Genomic DNA, 22,412 nt, shown 5'->3' with positions numbered 1-22,412 from the left:
ATAACAACACAGGACGACAGACTCGATACCATCAGTGATCTATTAGCAATATCGCATTACCACTGGTGATAATAACTTAACCTTGCTAATGGACACCAATTGGCCAGTGTATAAAGTACTGGACTGAAAACCAATCAATTAAAAACATCTTACTTGGCTTTTTCATTTCACCTTTGGGGTTCAAAAAAAGTTCACACAAGGGAGGAGGAGGAGATGAAGAAGAACAGATGAATGGGAGAATTTTTAACTTAATTCTGAAATGTACACCCTGCAGGCAAATCTAACAAGTATCAATTACTCACCCTTTCCAATGAATGGTTTGCCAGGCTACCTCAAAGAACTCTACAACTCAACTGAACTGTTAAGGATAGCATGTTCCTTCCAGGGAAAAACAGTGATACCTTTACCATAATCATCACTTTTAATGATAATAGCATGTTATCTTCAGCTGTATTTATTTTATAGTGATTTAACACTCTTGTACTTCATGTTGAGATTTGATTCACATTCTCTAAATTATATGAACTGCATTAAATTAACTACCACAGTATGCATGCAGTTTCAGGGGTTTTAACAGTGACTCAAGCATGGTGTTTTGTCTTCTGTTGATTTCTTTGCAACAACTAAGGTAAACAACCTAAAAAAATCAGTAATGGACTTAACATTAACTGTACTCTTCAGTGCCTTATTTTCACCTGAGTATCAATTATTAGTGAGGACAGAGGTCAATCATTTAAATCTATGCAAATATGAAAAAAGGGTGTTGGTGCAAAATTTCAAAGCTGTACTGAAGTTGCAATCTGAATTGACAGGACTGTTAAATATCAAAGAACAGCAGAGTTGTCCAGTTAATAAAGGCTTTGCCTTGTAGTGCCAGCGACCTGCGTCAGTCCTGATAGAGGTTACTAGCTGTGTGAGTTCACACATTCCTTCTGTGTCCACGTGGGTTCTCTCTGGGTGCTCTAGTTTCCTCTCACGTCAAGGATGCGCAAGTCGGTAGCTTAATTGCCCAATGTAAATTGACCCTAGTGTGTAGGTCAATGGTAGAACCTGGGGAAGAGTTGATAATAATGTGGGGAGAGTAACATAAGATTAGAGTTGTTTAGGATTATTTTAAATGGGTAATTTATGGCCGGCATGGACTCAAGCTGAAGGACCCGTTTCCGTGCTGTGTCTTTGACTGTAAGAAGAATTAAATCTGAATTGTATGGACAAAGTAATCACAATGTTAACTAACACTATTCAAATAAAAAGCATAGTGGTGAGCCAGATCATACCCACTACCCCACACTGTGTTCAGTTATCCGAGATCCCATTTTCAAAAGGGTAATTTTTTAAAAATCAGATCATATAATGTCCAATAGATTGTGCACAAATATAGATTTACCATCAAATATATTGGCATGAAATTGAAATGTTTAAGGTTTAGGCTCCTCAGGCATAATGATGTGTAAATATGGAGATCACATGTTGATCTCCATATTATTTAAAGCTAGGTTCTTGATGCACCATCAATAACTCTCGGAGACAGGAGGCAAATGATAGGCTTTTATTAGCTGCAAGAAACCACGATTAGTAGCAAGAGACCACCACACAACATCCTGGAGACTGAGGGAGGAGCAGTGCATCCAATCGCCTTTATACAGGGGTCTGTGGGAGGAGCCACAGGAGCAGTCACCAGAAGGACGTGTCCAGACAGGTATATGCAGTTCACCACAGTTCTAAGAGCACTGGTAACTATTGACCTTGGGGTGTAGATTTAACGGAACAGCACTAAATACAGGCCATTCAAATCGATCACAATATTCAAAGAGGACAAACCTGCACGTAAATAATTGTCTGGACTTTGTTGTAAAAGATTCATGTTTCAATCACCGAGTCACTCAGCTCATATCTTTTCTCACTTGCACGTTGTTCCTCATATTCATCATCCGAAAGGGCATAAAAAAGTCAATTTGTCTGCCAAATCATTCAGCATGACCTCCTCTATTCATCCACTATCACCTTTGACTGTTATTAATATCTCTTAACTAAATGACTGCATAATCAACAGTAGATTAAGTTAAGCATAGATTGCCTTTAAATAAACTCAAAGACAACCAATGATATCTAACCTGGCTCCAGCCAAACCCAAATGAACACTGAGCTAGGTTTAAGACCATCACAGCATAAAACACAGGAGTAGAATTAGGCCATTTGGCCCATTGAACCTGCTCTGCCATTCCATTTGGCTGATTTATTATTCCTCTCAACTCCATTCTTCTCCCTTCTCCTCGTATCCTTTGACATCCTGACTAATCAAGAACCTATTAACTTTCACTTTAAATATACCGAATAAAGTGGCCTCCACAGCTGTCTGTGGCAATGAATTCCACGAATGCACTATCGTTTGACTAAAGAATTTTTCTCCTCTTAAATGAACATTTCTCTATTCTGAGGCTGTGCCCTCTGGTCCTAGACTCACATGTTATAGGAAACAAAGCCATCAATTTTGTCATGCAAATCGTTGACACACAACATGAAAATAAGTAGTCCAAACACCAATCCCTGTGGAACACCACTAGTCTGCAGCAGCCAACCAGAAAAAGCCCCCTTTATTTCCAGTCTTTGCCTCCTGGCAGTCAGCCAATTTTCTATCCATGCTAGTATCTTTCCTGTAATACCATGTGCTCTTATCTTGTTCATCAGCCTCATGTGTGTCACCTTGTCAAAGGACTTCTGAAAATCCAAGTAAACAACATCCACTTACTTACCTTTGTCTATCATGCCTGTAATTTCTTCAAAGAATTCCAACAGATTTGTCAGGCAAGATTTTCCCTTAAGGAAAGCATGTTGACTTTGGTGTAGTTTACCACGTGCCTTCAAGTACTCTGAAACCTCATCTTTAATAATGGACTCCAACATCTTCCCACCCACTGAAGTCAGGGTAACTGGCCTATAATTTCCTTTCTACTGCCTCCCTCCCTTCTTAAAGAGTGGAGTGACATATCTTCAGCAACCATTTCAGAATCTAGTGTTTCTTGAAAGATCATTAGGAATGCACCTGGTCCAGTTGACTAATCTACATTTCATTTTCCCAAGCACCTTCTTCTTAACTCTCTGAAACTGAACTAAATATTGTGAGTGCTCAACCCAATTTGCAGTTGAGCATCAATCCTCAGATCCGAACCATTACAAAAAGCCTTCATCCCTTCCTTTGCAACATTCCTTTGCATCTTCAACTCTTCTATGCGGCAAAAACTCAATGCTTCTGACAATTTTATTCTTTGGCCTCCTGAGACTTATCCTGGGTAAAACTCTGCCCATCACAAAGGGGGAAGAATTTGTCTTCTCCAGGAGAACAGAACTGATTCACATGAACTAATGGCCTACTCTATTCTGCAACTGAGGTCACAGAGAGTTATGTGAAACACACTATTTGCCATGACCCAAATTTGCTTCACGGAGAAATGACAAACCAATGTTGACTACAATGAGATCAGTCCTATAACTTGGCATACAAAATGATCTATTTGTTTTTTAAGGATGAAACAATACATTAAGTAATAATTAGTGGATGAAGTACCAAACAGTGTGAACTTGAACTTTTAAAAAAAACTTGTACAATGTATCTGTACATCTGATTATGAACATAATGCAAGTCAGAAATTGTACCTTCTGTTGCAGGAACCGATTTACTGTCAGATGTTCTTTCAGACACTGCAAGAAAGTAAACAGAAAGGTAGACAAGGGGAGAAAAAAAGACAGAATCAGTTTAAGGCACATAGACATCAGCTTGAGAATAGAAGTTAAATACTACATGTGAAATGTGATTACAACAACTCTTGGTAAGATGAAAGCCAAGTAATTTGCCTGACAAAAAATACACAGAGCACTGGGACAAAGTATATGTCAAATAAATGCATGAAAATCGGAAAATGGGTTATGAGAACCTTGGCATTTTCTACTCTTACAGTTATCAATTTTCTGAGTTAAATACTATTAATACATTTGAATAGAAAGATCACAATGTAATACCTAGAGTCGATTTCAAGTCGAGGACTAATTACTTTTTATAATTTGTCATAACGTATGATACACTGGAACAACAGTCATGGCAGATTAAGGCCAGAAGATACAAAAGCAGAATTAAGCCATTTGGCCCATTGAGTCTCCCCTGCCAGTTCATCATGGCTGATCCAATTTTCCCCTCAGCCCCAATCTTCTGCCTTCTCTCTGTATACCTTCATGCCCTGACCATTAAAGATTGTATCAATCTCTACCTTAAATCTACAGAATTGGCCTGCACAGCTGCTCATGGCAACAAATTCCACAGAATCACCATTCTCTGGCTGAAAGAAAGTCGTCCTCATCTCCATTCTAAAAGGACAGCCTTCTTTTCTGAGGATGTGACCTGTAGTCTTAGGCCCTCTCATCATAGGAATCGTCCTCTCCATATCCACTGTATCAAGGCCTTTTATCATTTGAAAGCTTTCAATGACATCAGCCCTTATTCTTCTGAATTCTAGTGAATACAGGCCCAGAGTCATCATACACCATTCATATGACAAGCCATTCAATCCTGGAATAATTTTCATGAATCTGCTTTTAACACTCTCCAGTTTCAGCACATCATTTCTAAGATAAGTAGCCCAAAATTACTCACAATACACCAAGTGAGACTTCACCAGTGGCTTATAAAGTCTCAACATTACATCCTTGCTTTTACACTCTGGTCCTTCTGAAAAAATGCTCACATCATATTTGCCTTCCTCACCACAGACTAAACCTGCGAGTTAACTTTAGGGAATACTGCACAAGGACTCCTAAGTCCCTTTACGCCTCAGTTTTTAAAAATTTTCTCTCTATTTCGCAACATCAACCTGTGCTTTAAGTATACCCAGTAACTTGACCTCCACAGCTGTCCATGGCTATGAATTTCACTGAAAATCGAAGTAAACAACATCCACTGACTGACCTCTGTCTATCATACCTATTCTTTCTTCAAAGAGTTCTAACAGATCTGTAAGGCAAGATTTCCTCTTAAGAAAACTATACTGCCTTTGGCCTACTTTATCAAGTGTCTCTAAGTACCCTGAAAACTCATCCTTAACAATGGACTCCAACATCTTCCCAACCACTGAAGTCTTGCTAACTGGTCTATAATCTCCTTTCTTTTGCCTCTCTCAATTCCTAAAAAGTGGAGTGACATTTACAATTTTTCAGTCCTCAAGAACCATTCCAGAATCTAATGATTCTTGAAAGATTAGTACTAATGGCTCCACAGTCTCTTCAGCCATGCCTTTTAGAACCTTGATATGTAGTCCATCTGGTCCAGGTGACGGATCTACCTTCAGACATTTCAGCTTCCCAAGCTCCTTCTCCTTGTAATAGCAACTACACTTCTGTCACAACACTATCGAATATCTGGCATACTGTTAGTGTCTTCCACAGTGAAGACTGACACAAAATAATTAATTAAATTCATCCGTTATTTCTTTGTCCTCCATTACTACCACTCCAGCATCATTTTCCAGTGGTCCAAATTCCACTCTCAGCTTTCTTTTACTCTATATCTACACAAAGTTTTTGGCATCCTATTTTATGTTATTGGCTAGCTTACCTTCATATTTCATCTTTTCTGTCCTTTTGGTTTTTCTCTATCCTGTGACTTCCAAATTGCCTCGAGAAACTCAAGTCATTACTGTTCTGCAGGTATCCATGCTAGTTGTCCCCTTCCAATCAATTTTGGCCAGCTCCTATTTTATGCCTCTAATTCCCTTTACTCCACTGTAATACTGATAGCTTCTCCCTCTCAAATTGCAGGGTGAATTCTAACATATTACAATCTCTGCCTCCTAAGGGCTCTTTTAGTTTCAGCTCCCTAGTCAAATCTGGTTCATTACACAACACACAATCCAAAATCACATTTCCCATAGTGAGTTCAACTACAAGCTACTCTAAAAAGCCCTCTCGTAGGCATTCCACAAATTGCCGTGCTTGTGATCCAGCTGCAACCTGATTTCCCCAATCGACCTGCATATTGAAATCCTTCAAGACTATCGTAACTTTGCCCTTGTTATGTGCCTTTTTCTATTTCCCATTGAAATTTATATCTCACATCCTTCAAGGTCCCTATACAACTTCCATCAGCATCTTTTTACTCTTCACCATTTTTTCTCACCACATTCTACAGAGGATGTATCCAGAGTATCCTGAGCAGCTGCATCACTGCCTGGTTCGGAAATTGCACCGTCTCAGATCATAAGACCCTGCAGCAGATAGTGAGGTCAGCTGAGAAGATCATCGGGGTCTCTCTTCCTGCCATTACAGACATTTACACCACATGCTGCATCCGCAAAGCTAACAGCATTGTGAAGGACCCTATGCACCCCTTATACAAACCTTTTCCCTCCTGCCATCTGGCAAAAGGTACCAAAGCATTGGGGCTCTCACAACCAGTCTGTTTAGCAATTTCTTCCCCCAAGCCATTAGACTCCTCAATTCCCAGAGTCCAGTCTGACACCAACTTACACACACACTCAACTGAACACCATTCCACTCCCTTTGCAATTTTTGCTAATTTCTTTCTCAATTCCTGCTAAAATATTATTTACATTTACATCATTTATTATTATTTTGTAATTTCCCTTTACTGTGTCTATTGTCTTGTTTATTAATTATTGTACTGTTTTGTACACTTTATGTAGTCTCATGTAGGTCTGAAGTCTAATGTAGTTTTGTTCTGCTTCATGTAGTGTAGTGTAGTTTTGTGTTGTTTCAGGTAGCATCATGGTCCTGGGGGAACATTGTTTTGCTTTTACTGTGTACCGTACCAGCAGTAATGGTTGAAATGACAATAAAAGCGACTTGACTTTAATCTCTATTCACAAGGATTCTGTATCTTCCGATTCTTTATCACCTCTTTCAAAGGATATGATTTCATTTTCTACTAACAGAATCACCCCATGCCCTCTGCCTAGCTTTATTAATAGAGAAGAACAATTTCAGTTTATGCTGCAATAACCAAGCTGTTTGCACATTAGATTCTGTTCTGTTGTGTTTCATCAGTTCAACTGGAATTCAATGGATCATTTTTTTTAATCAATTAAAAAATGTACATGACTATAAAGAATAATTACAGTGATTGTTCTTTTCAAATAAATCTAAGAAACACCACATCTAACCAATTGTGCTAAAGACAGAAATAAATAAACTATATTTGACACATTGGTGACTTTGCAGAACAGATACAAATGCATTTTTCACCGATGGCAACAAGACTTCTGATACCAAAATTCACAAAAAAAATCAATTTTAAAAATATGAACAGAATCTCTTTTCTGTGATTGATCTCACTGTTAAACCATTTGATAAATGCTTGAGGAGGTAGAGAACTGTAAACAGCCTTTCACACAATATTCAGGATTTAAGAAATATGAATAGGTATTCTTTTATGTGATTGATCTCACTGTCAAACCAGTTGTTAAATGCTGAGAGGAGCAGAGAAGTGCAAACAGTTGAAAATCAGTATTCGAATAATATCTAGTCATGAGCAATATTACTGCCACTTGCAACATGTCATGTATCTTTTTTTTTCTAAAGGGAGAAGGCTCTTCCTGCATGCTTATCTAAATACAGTAGGAGTGATTTAGGGAAAATTTCTTTAAACAAAAGGTTACAGATATCTGGGGATGTTTAGCCACTGGATACATTCAAGGCTAACACTCATGAATTTTTGGATGCTTCGGAATTGAAAAGCAAAGTTGACATTTCAGAATTAGCTCAATACCTCCTGCAGTTTCTATTTCTTGTGGCCAACTAGTGATTTCTTTATTGAAAGACTACACTTCATCAGAAATCATATTAGAAATTAGATCTGACATACACTCCCCAAGTCAAGATCACACTATCGTCTGGATGTGTGACTGAAATAGGCTACTATCGATGAGGAAAGGACAAGGCAATGAAGGCTTATAGGTACACAATAAAAATTATTCTCTGATATATCTTCCCTGTTTCTGTTAACCAAAATATGGAATATACACTTGTGTAATGTGTTATGAATTAAACTGGATTTACATAATTATTCCAGTCATATAGTGCTGTCATCAAATCAATTGTCATTCTTAAACTAGTGAACTAGACATTGAAAGTACACTCGACAATGGCCAGTGAGGTGGCTAAATTATTTTAAACTTTGTACCAAGACCCACAGTTATTATTGTTAGAATATCCTTATTTCTAAAATAATTGTGATGGGAAATTGCCTGAAAACCAGCACTAATGCCTTTTGAGAAGCAACAAGCCAGTGACCTTAGGTTGATGACCATACATTGAAATGTAGTAAGGCAAGAGTTTTGCAATTGCTATTAAAACAGCAATCAAAATCAAAACACTGCAAATCAAAATCAGGTTTCCATAAGAACACGGTAGATGAGAGGTCACACTGTTGTCCCTCTGTCCCTATTTATTCAATTATATTGGCACCACCATTAATTCTACCAATGAGGGGATGGGGCACATCTCCATGGTGAGTATTAAATGTATTGCTTTGAGGAATAAATATACTTCCTTTCCCCTCCTGCTATCACTCCTACTCACCAAGGACAGGTAGTTCTAGATGCCCTTGAAAATAATGTAGTATGAACTCAATAGTGACTCTGCGGTAGAATTCATCTGACTGCCCCCAAACATCACCAACTTGTTTATCAAATAACCGAACATGAAATTCCTGTGGCTTTCGAGGAGAGTCTATCTCCTGAGCCGAATCTAAGTTAGAACTGGCAGAGATACAGTGAGCTCATTAATTTCAGCACAACTGTGAGAGAGATTATCTTTTTTTCTTTGTATTAATTGAATTTAGTGAAATGTGTTTTTTTTTCAAATCTTCAGCTGTCTGAATTTTAATTTTTTAATTGAAATTCGATGGCTAGGATCATACTTTTGCTCAATAAGACACTACAATCTGCGCACGGAACTGTAGCTCTGGGCAGATCTGAACTGCCACTTCCCTGCTGCATTCAGCAGTAAGTCCTGTGGCAGGACTCAGCAATAATTAGCCAAGAGTCCAGAAACACTTTGTATTAGGCTCCTCAGCAAAATAACAGCCATAAATAGTGTATCAAAAAAGGGTCTATTTGAATGCCGTTTGGGACCCAAGTGGAAAAGGTAAATAAAAGTAGACAGTCACAGGTAGATAGAGTTGTAAAGAGTGCTCTTGGCGCATTGATGTTCATAAATGAAAGTACTGAATAGAGGAGTTGGGATGTTAAATTAAAATTGTATAAAATGTTGGTTAGGCAAAATTTAGAATACTGTGCAATTCTAGTCAACTACCTAAATACACCAATAAGATTGAAAGTGTACAGAAAAAAAATTACAAGGATGTTGCTGGAATTTGAGCCTCTGAGTTATATAGGGAAAGGTTGAATACATTAGGATCTTTTCCCCTGCAGTGTGGTCAAATGACAGGAGATTTGATAGAGACTGATAAAATTATAGGGGATATAGAGAGTATAAATGCAAACAGGCTTTCTTCTTTGGGCTTGGATGATATTAGAACTAGAGGTCACAGTTAAGGGTGAAAAGTGAAATATTTAAAGGGAACCTGAGGGTGAACTTTTTCACTCAGATTGTGGGCACAAGTGTGGAATGAGCTGCCTGCGTAAGTGTTGGATGCAGGTTTGATTGAACAGTTGAAAGAAGCTTTGGGTAAGTACGTAGATGGGAGGGGTAAGGTGGACTATAGTGTGGGATAATGGGACTTGGCAGAATAATGGCTTAGTATGAACTAGATGGACTGAAGGGCCTATTTCTGTGTTGTAGTGCTCTAGGACTATGTCTTAAAAAGGTCATTTGGCTTTATTCTTCTACTTTAGTCATTTTGATGTTTTTCCACAATTAAAAATACTTAAGAATCAGAAAATGAAGTAGGCAATTCAGCCTCTCAGAGTTTAATCAGGTATCAAAGGCTCTTTTTTTCCACCTCTTTCATTGGTGGGGCTTATTCCTGACTTAGACTATATTGAAACAAGATACGTTAGTGGGACTCATAATAAATTAAATTGAAAACTTACTAAAAATGTCTGTATGTGTGTCTTCTGGCCTGGTGGGAATGTAATCTTTATATTCACTTTTCAGTAAGACATTCCATCCCTCCAATCATACCAAATTCCAAGATTTCTGTCCAAATCACTACTAAGCTCCAAGATCTTCCTAAAATAAACAACATTCACTATGCCATATCCATGTCCTCAACTAACAGAATCATGCTTGCTTTTCAAATCTAAGTGGCTTCTCATGCACGTGATATAGATTACCTAGATACCCAAGATGCTTTGCCCTTTAGTCAAATACAAACTTATTTACAAATTCTCTCCAGGAAAATATGCACTTAAGCTGCTCAATCAGATCAACAGAGAAGAAACAAATTTCCTTAGGAAAAAACAAAACAAAGACATTCTGTTTACAGTGAAGACTATAGTACTTCATTTCAGGGAACATTATTAATATTGATTAGTAGTAACCTGAAGCTTTTTTTCCCGCTCACAATGACATAGTGTAAATGCAGCATGAGTGGCAGCAAATTTTACATCAACATACTATGCTTTCAACAGAAGAACATGCCCATAACTTTATTGACCCCTGTGTAAAGCTATAGCATGGAACCTGGTCAGGAGTGAAGAATCAGCAAACTCATTCTAAGTTACTGCTGCAAAAGAGTAGAGTTTTATCTAAATTAAAGGCCAATTTTTGATCTGACTTCTGTGTTAGCAAATTCACTGATGGGAAACTTATAGAGGTGTTCTGTTCACAAAATGCATGGCAAATCCAATCACTATACGTTAATATACCCAAAATACATTCAACCATCACCAAAGTGATGGAAGGGCTCACAGGTGATGCCATCATAATTTGCTGACAATACCACCCTGGGTATCGTCAAGACAACTCAGCACAAAACCTCATCACAGTCATCACCCAAACAAGAGCCAAAGAGTGAATTCTTGAGGCAGGGTAAGAATGAATATTTGATAGTGTGGAGTATCAAGGCACACTGGGAAAATTGACAGCATCAAGAGGAAAAATATTCCAACAGTTGGAGTCATGCCTTACCCCAAAAAGGATGCTTTGATTGCTGGAGCTCTATCATCTCAGCCTCAGAACATTACTTCAGGAGTTCCTCAGCACTATTTCCTACGCACAACCACCTTGTGAGTCCGGTTGAAGAGTCTCAACCCAAAATGTCGCCTATCCATTTCCCTCCATAGAGGTCAAGTTGCTACAGCATTTTGTGTGTTGCTCCAGATTCTATCCTCTTCAGTTTCTTGTGTTTCCATCTTCAGCTGCTTCATTTAATGACCTTCCTTCTATTCGAAGGCCAGAGTAGGGATGTCGACTAATGATTGTAAAATACTCAATTTCAGTTGCAACTCCTCAGCAATGAAGCAGTCCATTATGGCATGCAGCAAGATCTAGACAATGTTCAGTCGCAGGATGATATGTGGCAAATAGCATTCATGCCATAAAGTGCCAGCCATTCTGACCAATTCATCTTGATGTTCAATAATACTATCATTGCTGTGTCCCGAACAAACCAATTTCTGGATGTCACCGTTGACCAGAAATTATTTGGATTCATCATGTAAACAGGCTGGGCATCCTGCAGCAAGTACAGGGTGATGGATGCTCTCCAGTTACGTGCACATGTACAGCTTCAGCAACTCAACACCATCTGGAACAAAGCAGCCAGCTTGATTGGAAGCTCACCCACCACACTCAATATTCATTTGCCTTATCAGCAGATTACAGTGGTTGCAGTGAGCACAGTGTACAAAATGGATTGCAATTACTAACCGTGGCTACTACAACAGCATCTCCTGCATAACCTGCAAGGAGGGCAAGGGACACAAAGGAAAATCACCAATCCAAGTTGCACATCATCTATATTTATTTATTTAGAGATAAAGTGTGGAACAGGCCCTTCTCGCTCAATGAACCATGCCACCCAGCAACCCACCCGTTTAACCCAACCCTAATGATAGGACAACTTACAATGAGCAATTAGCCTACTAACTAGTACATCTTTGGACTGTGGGAGGAAATTGAAGCACTTGGAGAAAACCCATGCAGCCATGGGGAGAATGCACACACTCCTTACAGACAGCGCCGGCATTGAACTTCAAACTCTGATGACTTCAGCTATGCCACCATGTCGCCCTTCTTACCTATCGTTCATTGTCTAAGTCTTGGAACTCCCTACTCGACAGTATAGAGAGAGTATTTTTACTGGTGCCGCAGCATTTTAAAGCTAGTGGCAACCATGTTTTGAAAAAGTGCATTACTTAAAGTAACATGTTAACAGATAAATCTTATTAACAGTTTCATTTTAATCTATTGTGGCAAAATTGCAATTACAGTATCAGAAAGGCTTCTTTCTTTGAAATGCTTCAAACAAGAACACAATTACATGCACTGAAATTTAGAACACATGGTGTATATTAAAAATTCTATGTCACCCTTGATAGAAGTATATGCAATAATTGTTAATCTATATTAAACTAATACTTTTCAGGGATATATTATTTGTTAAATGCTTTACACTGTTTCCAAACAATTCACTTGTTGTTCTGTGATACTTAAATTGAAAGGAAGCTGGTTAACTCAAAATGTAATTTAAAAAATGTTAAGCTAAAGAAAAAGTAACTTCAATGAAATGAGCACTGTAGAACACCACTAAAAATACCTTGGCTCACTTACCACATAAAATTATGCACCTTAATTAATTCCTCTGAAGTAAGGATAAAATGGGCTCTGAATCAATTTGATTCGTGGATGGTAATATTCCCTGGCATCAAACACTATCAACGAAAAATATTTGTCTTGTACTGGAAACCACAACCAATGGGAAATTTCTATAATTTTGATCATATTGGATTTCTTCTTTGAAATCTTCACCACATCATCAAAAAACAATTGGCTTCATATTTAAATGTATGTCTGTTAGCTACCATTGTAAAGATTAAGGTGTTAAATAGAGATCTATCTTTTTAAACTCATTTGAAAAGCTACAAGAAAAGGCAAACATTGAAATTATGTTATAGACCATATTGTCACAAGGAAAATAAAATCTTAAAAATTACCATTTTGGACCAAGAAAACAAAGAAATTACCACATATATACCTCAATCATGGTTTTATTTGTACCTTGTACATTACCAGAAAAATGTATTGAAAATTAACATACAAGAGTAATTTTATTTTTAAGGAACATTTTCAATTAAGCCTCATATTTCTGCACATTTATTTGCACAAAATTATGTAACAAAAGAATCTTTGGGAAGCTAATGAAGAGTTGGTGCTTCAATGTTATTCAAAGATTAAACCGTATTTTGAAATCTTTCATTTTTAAAGGAATTTAACCAAAATTTTAGGGAGGAATTTATGAAAGGAAAGAGTTAAGAGATAGCATTGAAATGGATAATTTTAATCTACATTAGTTACAGAATAGACATGATAAGTCACAATGATTTCATCGTTAAAAGATCTAATGATTTTTATCTTTACTAATTATTCAACTTGTATAGTACATGTTCTTTCATACAAGATGCGTATCGGCAGTTTTCTACTAAGTAAAACAGTATGTACCAAAAAGATATTTGTATTTATAACAAAGCAAAGGGTGAAGCATGGTTTAGTTTTTAGAAAAAGGAGCCAGAATAAATTCAAAGCAAATTTTAAAAATCAATTTATTTTAAATAAATATGACATATTTAATAACCCTAACTACAGACAGTAAATAAGTAGATTTTTTTACATATGAGTAATGTTTCTAAAATACCTTTTCATTTTTATTTTCATCCTTGCAGCAATAATGATGTTTAAGCAACAAAAGGATCCCGTACAAAGCCGATAAAAGCATCTTACTTACGTTGTTGTCACTACAGTTTAAGACATTGGGTTTCTTTAAACCACAGACCCCATACAGGCAGAAAGAATCTGATGAAACTCACAAGGATGTCACTGTAATGGGCAATTCCACTAAGACCAGAATCTGGGTTATCCTAAGTCAGACAATGAAACCCCGAATATTAATGAGCCTGCCCAAGTATGCTTTCTTCTTCTAGCATAGCTGTGTCAAGAATGTGCAATACATGCAGCAAACTGTTGTCATAGAAACAGAGGCAGAACTGACTTAAATGTAACACAGCAGCAAGAGTGTGAGGACAACATCCAATAGTTTACTTATTCCTAATTAACAAATCACCACTGAATGCTCAATGAATCAGGCAGCACAGAAGGAACCCACGTTACCTATAATGATACTGTTTTCCCTTTTCCAATTATAATTAAAAATTACAATCTCATCTGTTTCGACTACTCTTTCGGGGAGTGAATTAAAGGGCATAACATTTCAAAATATTTGTGCCTTAATAAAGACACAGAATCTGTTTAATGTAATTCTAGTTAGCTTGTTTCTCCTCTGAAATGTACTTAGTTTGTTCAGTTTACAAGGAGGGTGTCTGGATGTCTGGAAAGGAGGCCAAGAGTCATTCAGAGAAGCAATTTGAAGGTACAGTGATTAAGGGCATAAAACAGCAACACGCAAGGCACCAGAAATGGAGCAGCAGCAGCACAAATTTAAAGGTTGTCGATGTGGAAGGGATTTTGGGGTTATGTTGCCCTTGGTAGGATTGAAAACAAAAGCAGGCAAGGAGCTTACGTCTCTCACCCAAACAGCAGATGGCCAAAGGTTTTGAGCTCTGAAATTTTCATGGAATGGGGCCTGTAGTAAATTCAAACAAAAATAAATTTAATGAACAAATTCCTTGTAGTTTTCACTGAATATTAAACCAAATGTAGGTTTTGGTGGATTTTCCCTTCAGTTACAAGTATACTGTTTTGGATACCATTAGTAGGTCAGCCTATCAGACGAGAACAGCAGCAGCCAAGTATGTGGCACGAACATCTAATTTGGATGTTCAGTAGTGGGGGGGGGGGGGGGTGGAGTCAAGAAAAGCTGTAATGATAAGACAGTCAATAAAGGAGCAGACAGAAGATTCTTTAGGCATGAATGAGAGCCCAGAATGATATGTTTCCTTGATGCCAGGGTCAAAGATATTTCCAAGCAGTTGCAGAACATTCACAAGCTGTTTGACAAAGCAGTGGGACCACAATTGTACTCAATGGGACCACAACATCAGTAGAAAAAGGGTGTGACACCTTGCAGTATGAATGTGGGAAGTTAGATAGAAGGGTAAGAAGCAAAATCGCAATGGTGGTAATGTTTAGATTACTCACTGTACCACACACAAGTGAGGGTAGGAACAGTAAGATAGGGCAGATGAATATGTGGCCAGGGAGTTGGTGCAGAGGGGATTCAAGTTCATGGAGTAGTGATATCCTGAGGCAGATGTGTCCTGTACAAAATGGACAAGTTACACCTGAACTGAAGCAGGGGCCAATATCCTAGAAAGGTGATTTAATATTGCTTTTCAGGCATGTTGAAACTCGTCTGGACACTGTGCAGAAGATGACGAAGCTGAGATAATTGTAGAAATTAAAGTGAGAGGTCGAGTCAGCAGAACAGAAAGTACGGGGCCAGGGTGCAAAGAAGGTCTGATGGGGTAAACTGCATTTATTTTAATGCATATAGCTGAGGTAGATGAGCTCAGGGCATGGATAGGCATGGAATTGTTATGTTGTTGATATTATAGAATCGTGGTTGAAGGAAGGGTAAGTCCATCAACTCTATTCAAAATTACAAATGGTACAGCCGTGACAGAGATGGTGGTAAGTGAGGAGTATTTGAGGTTTAGACTGGGGGGACATCACAGTAGCACCTAGAAAGGATATTCCTGAGGGATTGACCAGTGAGACCATATAGGTAGAACTTAGAAATAAGGAGGAGGTAATCACCTTGATGGGATTGTACAACAGATTCCCAATAGTTCCCAGTAATTAGAGGAGCAAATACATATGGAGATTCCAGATAAGAATAATAGTGTTGTGCAACCCAAGTTAATTAAACCCAATGATGTAATGTTAGAAAACTCCACCTGTGGAGGGATGAAAATGAGGTTTACCGAATTTTTAAAAAAGAACTTGGGGGGGAGAAAGTGCAGGAAAGCGAAAGAAAAGCAGCAAAACTATTAGAAACTAAAGATAACAAACTGTTAAAAGTGGAATTAGTAGTGAGCATCTCTACCCTACTTACTTGAAAACTTTAGCGTGAAAACCTTTGGAGGAGAGACGATAGTATCTATTGAAGCTACAGCTATAACAAATAGCAGATATAATGAGACAATATCAGCAGAGACACGTGTCAAAAATCTTTACCGAGTAACTGGGAGTTAGTTCTGTTTATCACACCAAGGGAGTTGATCAGTTTTTATTTGTGTAGGTATTGTGAATTGACTCTCATTTGAAGAATCTGAATTTGATTTTCTGTAAGAACTGATTATTTTTGCAAAGACTTTGATAAGTTACTGAATGAGATTTACTTTGTTTAAAAGTTGTGATGTTGGAGAATTGTCATGAAAGGAGTTAAGCTTTATAGATATATAATTTATGAATTTGAATTTCAATTTGTAGACATACTGATTAAAACTGAAACTGAAGTTAACCAGAATACTTAAGAATAGGAATTCAATGGGTTTTCTAACTAAGGAAAAAAAAGGAAAGGTTAGTCTGTAAACTTTATATGGGGAATAACACTAGATCTAATTAGTTAAGAGAAATTAGAATAACAAAGGTTATTCTTATGAATATCACTGATTCTAACTAAACAGGAATTTGTTTTTTGTTGATATCTCAGATTTGGAACCTCAACAGAAAGTTGGAATTTTGAATTTTTATGTAAATATTTTGTGTATCTTGTTTTTTTTATAAACCAAACTTACTTCCAGAAGTGTGTGTTTTTTATTTACTGCTTCCTTCAGTATCTAGAGCTTCTGATAGCCTACTGGCACCTAGTGTAGTACTATGTAATTTCAGTTTTCTCATAGAGTGCGGTGACCAGTCACACAAGATAAAACAAGCACTACACAGGTGTTAGAGTTGCCATAGCAGGAATACACTTAAGGAAATTCAAAGGACAAAAAGGGTACATGACAGGTAAGGTAAAGGAGAATACTAAGAGATTTTGTAAGTATAATATATGACCAACAAAATGGTAACTAGGAAGAGAATAGGTCTGCTTGAGGATTAGAGATGTCAACTATGTGTGGAGCCATGGGAGACCAGACAAGGTCTGAAATAAATACTTCTTGGCTATATTTACCATGGAGAACTCATGGAAGCTAGGGAATTCAAAAAAGGAGCAGAAGGATATGAACTGTACAAATGAGGTGCTGGTGTTAAGGCACATGAAGGAGGGAAATCCCTGAGGCCTGTCCAAATGTTTCCTAGGATACTGTGGGAACCAAAAGGAGGAGACGTGGCAGAGCTTTTTGGTATATCACTCAGCCAGTGGTGAGGTATTAGAAGCCAGTAGAGTGGCTAATGTTGGACCTTAATTTAGGTAGGGTGCATGTGTAAGTCTGGGAACTATGGTCCAGTGAGTGCAACACTAATGGGGGGTGGGAACAGACAGATACTGCGGGAAGAATTTGAGAGACAAGACCCATCTGTATTTGGAAGGCAAGAAAAGATTAGGGACCCACAGCATTGCTCTGTTTGGTGAAAACCATATTCCACAAATCTGATTAAGTTTCTTGAATAAGTGTCCAAAAGAACAGGGCAGTAGATACAAGAGATTCTGCAGATGCTGGAAATCTTTAGCAACACACACACACACACACAACTGGTCAGAAGGAAATCAGCAGGTCAGGCAGTATCGATAGAAGGAAATCAACAGTTAATATTTTGGATCAAGACCCTTCATTAAACCAAGAATGACCCAGTCTAGAAGTTGCATCATATGGGATCCAGGATGAGCTAATTAACTAAATGCAAAATTGGCTTGTTGTTGGAAGGAATAAGAGGGTGGTAACACAGGGTTGTTTTTCAGATTGGAGGCATGTGACCAATGTGTACTGCAGGTATTTAGATGGATATATTTATTAATGATTTGGATGAAAATACAGGCAGCATGAATGGAACCAGAACTGATGATGTGGTGGGAAGTCATGTCACAGCTGTTCAAGACATTGGTGAGACCACTCTTAGAATACTGTGTGTAATTCTGATCACCATACTATAGGAAGGATGTGACTAAGTTAGAAAAGGTGCATAAAAGATTTACATAGGTGCTACCAGGACTGGAGAGCTTGAATTATATCAAGAGATTAGAAAGGCTGGGACTGTTTACCCTGGAATGAATGAGACTGAGTGGTGACCTTAAAGAGCCTGATAAAATCATTAAAGACATTGTCCATTTTCCAAGGTAGTCGATCCTAAAATCAGAAGGCATGCATTTAAGGTAGGAGGGTAAATATTTAAAAGGGAACTGATTGACAAGCTTTTCACACAGAGGGTAGTGGGAAAATGGAATAAGCTTTAGAGGTGGGTACAATTTCAACATTTAAGAGAAATTTAGGATCTGAGGGGGCAAATAATCTCTTACACAGCAAATCTCACCAGAAGATCCCGTGCAGATCGATTAGATCTCATTAACCAGATTAAAGAATTGGATCAAGAGAAATTTAGGGACACATGGTTAGTAAAAATTTAGAGATATATAGACTAAACACAGGCAAAAATAAAGTCCCTTTGTACAATAAGATGGACTATTGACCTCATGGTCTACCTCACTATGTCCTTGCACCTTGTAATCTGCCTGCACTACACACCTCTTTAGCTGTGGCACTTGGTTCTGCAATGTTACTGTTTTCACTTGGTGACACAGTAGCATAACAATTTGAATAAAGCTTTACAGCGCCAGCAATCGTAAGGTTGTTGCTCAATTCCCACTGCTGTCTGTAAGGATTCTCCCCAGTTTTCTCCCACATTCCAAAGACATACAGCTTAGGGTTATAGCAAGGTTGGGATGGAAGCATTGTGACACTCACAGGCTGCCCCAGCACATCCTCAAGCTGTATCAGCTGTTAACGCGAACAACACATTTGACTGTATGTTTTGATGTAAATGTGACAAGCAACACTATTCTTTAATCTTTACAATTATAAAATTTAAAAGACAAGTACACGGATTGGACAGATTTAGAGGGATATAGGCCAAACATAGGTAAATGGGACTAGCTCAGAAAGGCTTTGGTTAGCATGGATAAACAGTCCTGTTTCCCTACTGTACAACTCCATACATTGACACTATTAGATGTTCAGGAATTGCAAAATTATCACTCCAAAACGAAGCAAAGATTAAGACTTGTACCAAAAAGGATGGAAGAACAGGATTATCTTCAATGATAATTTTCCTGTAGTCTGGTATTATTTTATTGACAAACATTAGCTCCGAGACATGGAGAACACAAGTTTCTTTTGCATGGTCATAGCCCACAAGGGAAATGGATACACAAGTTTAACCACTTATTTCCAGTGATTTAGATTGAAGTGAGGCTTTAATGTTATTACTATGGTTTATATTTATCATCAATTTGTTAAGGGAAATGCTAATGCAATAAACCTAGAATACAATGCATTCCTCACGCTCATTTCAAAAACATACAAAGAATTATTTTATATCTTCTATTGTAAGGAACCATAGTATTGGTTAAACTGCAAAATGTTTTACACAATCATTTTAAAATAGAAAATAATTGCACAATATTACTTCCAAGATCACTGAAGATTTGTTGCTAAGGTAACAAGTATGACAATATATCATGAGATGCCTTTTTGCTATCAGACGCATCAGCCTCTCTACAAGACCCCTACAGAAAGTGGAGTTTTGGAAAGCATTCCTCCTAATTTATGAGCTCTGTAATTTAAACATAAGTATGCTGGAAATAAATTGAGCACTTAAGGCTTAGTGCCCTTCTAGATTCTTATAAAAATGTTATAAGGAAAATCACTGAAGCAAATCCATTCATAAATCATGATGAATCTGATCACTGTGTGGCTGGTGTTTCCAATAGATAGCCACTGGCTTAGATCTGAGATCAACTGATCTCTGGCTCCCAACAAAAGTATTACATTAACAGTTCCACCTTAATGTTGGGATCTGACTTCTTGCTCTACCACTCAGCCTAATGGGAAAGCACAAACATCCTTGTCTCAACACAATGAAACTGGTTGCTAATAAAGCACAGGGAACTGGTTTATTTTCCTTTACTTTATATTATTTTATGCTTTTTAGATAATATTTCATACTTCTCTTTCAAGTTTTATAAAGGTGTTTCAAGAATCATGATTCTAAGTCCAGAAACAGAATCAGATTTATTATCATTGACGTATGTCACAAAATTTGTTGACCTTATGGCCTATAATAGCTGATAGCTGTTAGATTACCATCACAGTGTTCTGAAGCAAGGTCTCCAGATCTGCCACCAAGAGCAATTTGTCATTCAAAGCCTACTCCTAACAGTGGGATGGCCATGGAAATCAGACCTCAATGTTGCCTGGAAGCACACCGCTATGAAAGCAAACGGGCTAAGCTGTATGCAACCCGAGTACACCTTTTCATGAAAAGGAATTGGACAAATTGCTTTAAATGCTTTGACAGAAGTTTGCTTGTTTGAAAGAAAACATTTCCAACATATGGTTCCATACCACCAGAGCCATCCATACACTCACAATTCTCTATCCAAGAAGGCAGGGAAGACTCAAACACTGAACACATTCAATATAAGATTCAACAAATTCTGGATACTATTGGAATTAGGGGATTTTGGAGCCTATGCAGGAAAATGGTGCTGATCCTCTAATGAATGGCCAAATCCTACTTACATGTCATATAATCCAAAAGCAGCTGTCCTTTTGTACACATCTCAAAAATGAGTTCATCTGTTAACAGCATGTTTTACAGGCCTTGCAAGGGATTTTTTTTCCAACCTCTGCAGATGTTTGAAGAGAATATTAAAGCTGTTGCACCAAATTGATTATGCAGCAGATGTTCATCTCTACTTTAAGCAAGGATCCCTCCAAGTAGGACTGATGATGTATTTATTTTCTTTTTGAAATAGCATGCAAAATAATGTTGACCATTTGGACTAATTCATCTTCAATGTGCTCAAAGTCTTCAATTAAGGCATCTTGCAAATCACAAGCCAACCAAATAACTCACAGATTGGCTCTGCTTTCAAGAGGATTAAAGGCATAAATGTGCTTAAAGCTAAGAAATACTTTCCACAGCAACAGGGTTATTTACCCTGGGTCCACCCTTCTGCTGGTAGCTCCCCAAATCCCAGCAGTTAGAAACCAGATTACACCAGGGTATGATCTAAAGCACTGAGCTCTAGCAGGAAGAAGGACCAATTATTTCTAAATCTTTAACAAGGGATATTGAGAAATGTGGTATTAATATGCTTTTGTGATCAGCTTGAAGCTTGGTGACTTGGTGACCACTGCACTCTTATGTTCTAAGATTTTCCTACTTCCTGCATTAGTGAAGCGACTTCTGAAACCAAAAGCTTTAGGGCAGGAAATAATGAGTCAGTCTCGGAATTATGTGGCTGTCACGCCACACAATTTTAAAGCAGATCTTCTCAGTTTGGAAAGGACACATTCTCTAAATCATAATTGAAAGCATTTGGCATCTTGGAAAGGTTACAGTAATATCACTAACTGAACAGTCTTAAGCAAAGGAAAATTAAGCTTGACTTGAGATAAACTGATAAGGATCCTCAACTAATAATGCCACTATCACCCAAGAACAGGAAACATACATTTCTATTTGTCTCTGGATTATGAACCATACTTAACCTGACACAACTTCTTAATCAATCATTCTGAAATAGGGGAAAAAGATGTGAGGGCAAATGATGGAAGTCATATTGCAGCAATTATAATAAAAACCATTCAGATTTAATATTTTTGAAATAACTAACTCAACAGAAGAGTGTACCAGAGACAAATTGAGCAAGTGGGCAACCCTTACACTTCAAAATATTACTCTGCAAGAATACAAACAACGAGGGAGGAGACCCCGGCTTAAAACCAGAAAAACAGAAGTTCAGATCACATATTTATTAATGGTCAAAAAAAAAAATTAGCTATGAAATTCTCAAACAAAAGCTAAGTATGGATTTCTCAACATTCAAAATTGGTAAAATATGTTAAATTTTAAATAATTAATAAGGTTACAATCATTGGAACAAGTATTAACATTGTATAACCTTTCTAATAATCCTTTGCTATTAACAGTAACCATGTGTTTTTCTTGGAATATGCTACTTCTCTGAAAACCAGGCACAATGATGTAACGAGCAGATTTAACACCACCAGATGAATGACTTAATCCATTCATTTCAGCTACCATTTAGCTATAAAAACAGGCCTGCTGCTAGAAGAAGAGCAGCTGTGCCAAAAGAA

The 22,412-nt window shown here is 37.6% G+C and overlaps 1 protein-coding gene across 1 annotated transcript in view; it reads right to left on the bottom strand.

The window, feature by feature from the left end:
• Positions 1-22,412, bottom strand: part of LOC132392746 (microtubule-associated protein 2-like) — a 286,090-nt gene that overhangs the window by 56,224 nt on the left and 207,454 nt on the right. The window contains exon 5 of the mRNA XM_059967050.1: positions 3,655-3,699. Coding sequence (XP_059823033.1) covers positions 3,655-3,699 — 45 coding nt within the window. The remainder of the gene's footprint in view (positions 1-3,654; positions 3,700-22,412) is intronic.

The sequence above is a fragment of the Hypanus sabinus genome, chromosome 4, assembly GCF_030144855.1.
Source record: "Hypanus sabinus isolate sHypSab1 chromosome 4, sHypSab1.hap1, whole genome shotgun sequence".
Taxonomy (NCBI): Eukaryota; Metazoa; Chordata; class Chondrichthyes; order Myliobatiformes; family Dasyatidae; genus Hypanus; species Hypanus sabinus.
The sequence above is the reverse complement of the archived record's forward strand: the minus strand, read 5'-3'. Positions and strand labels throughout refer to the sequence as shown.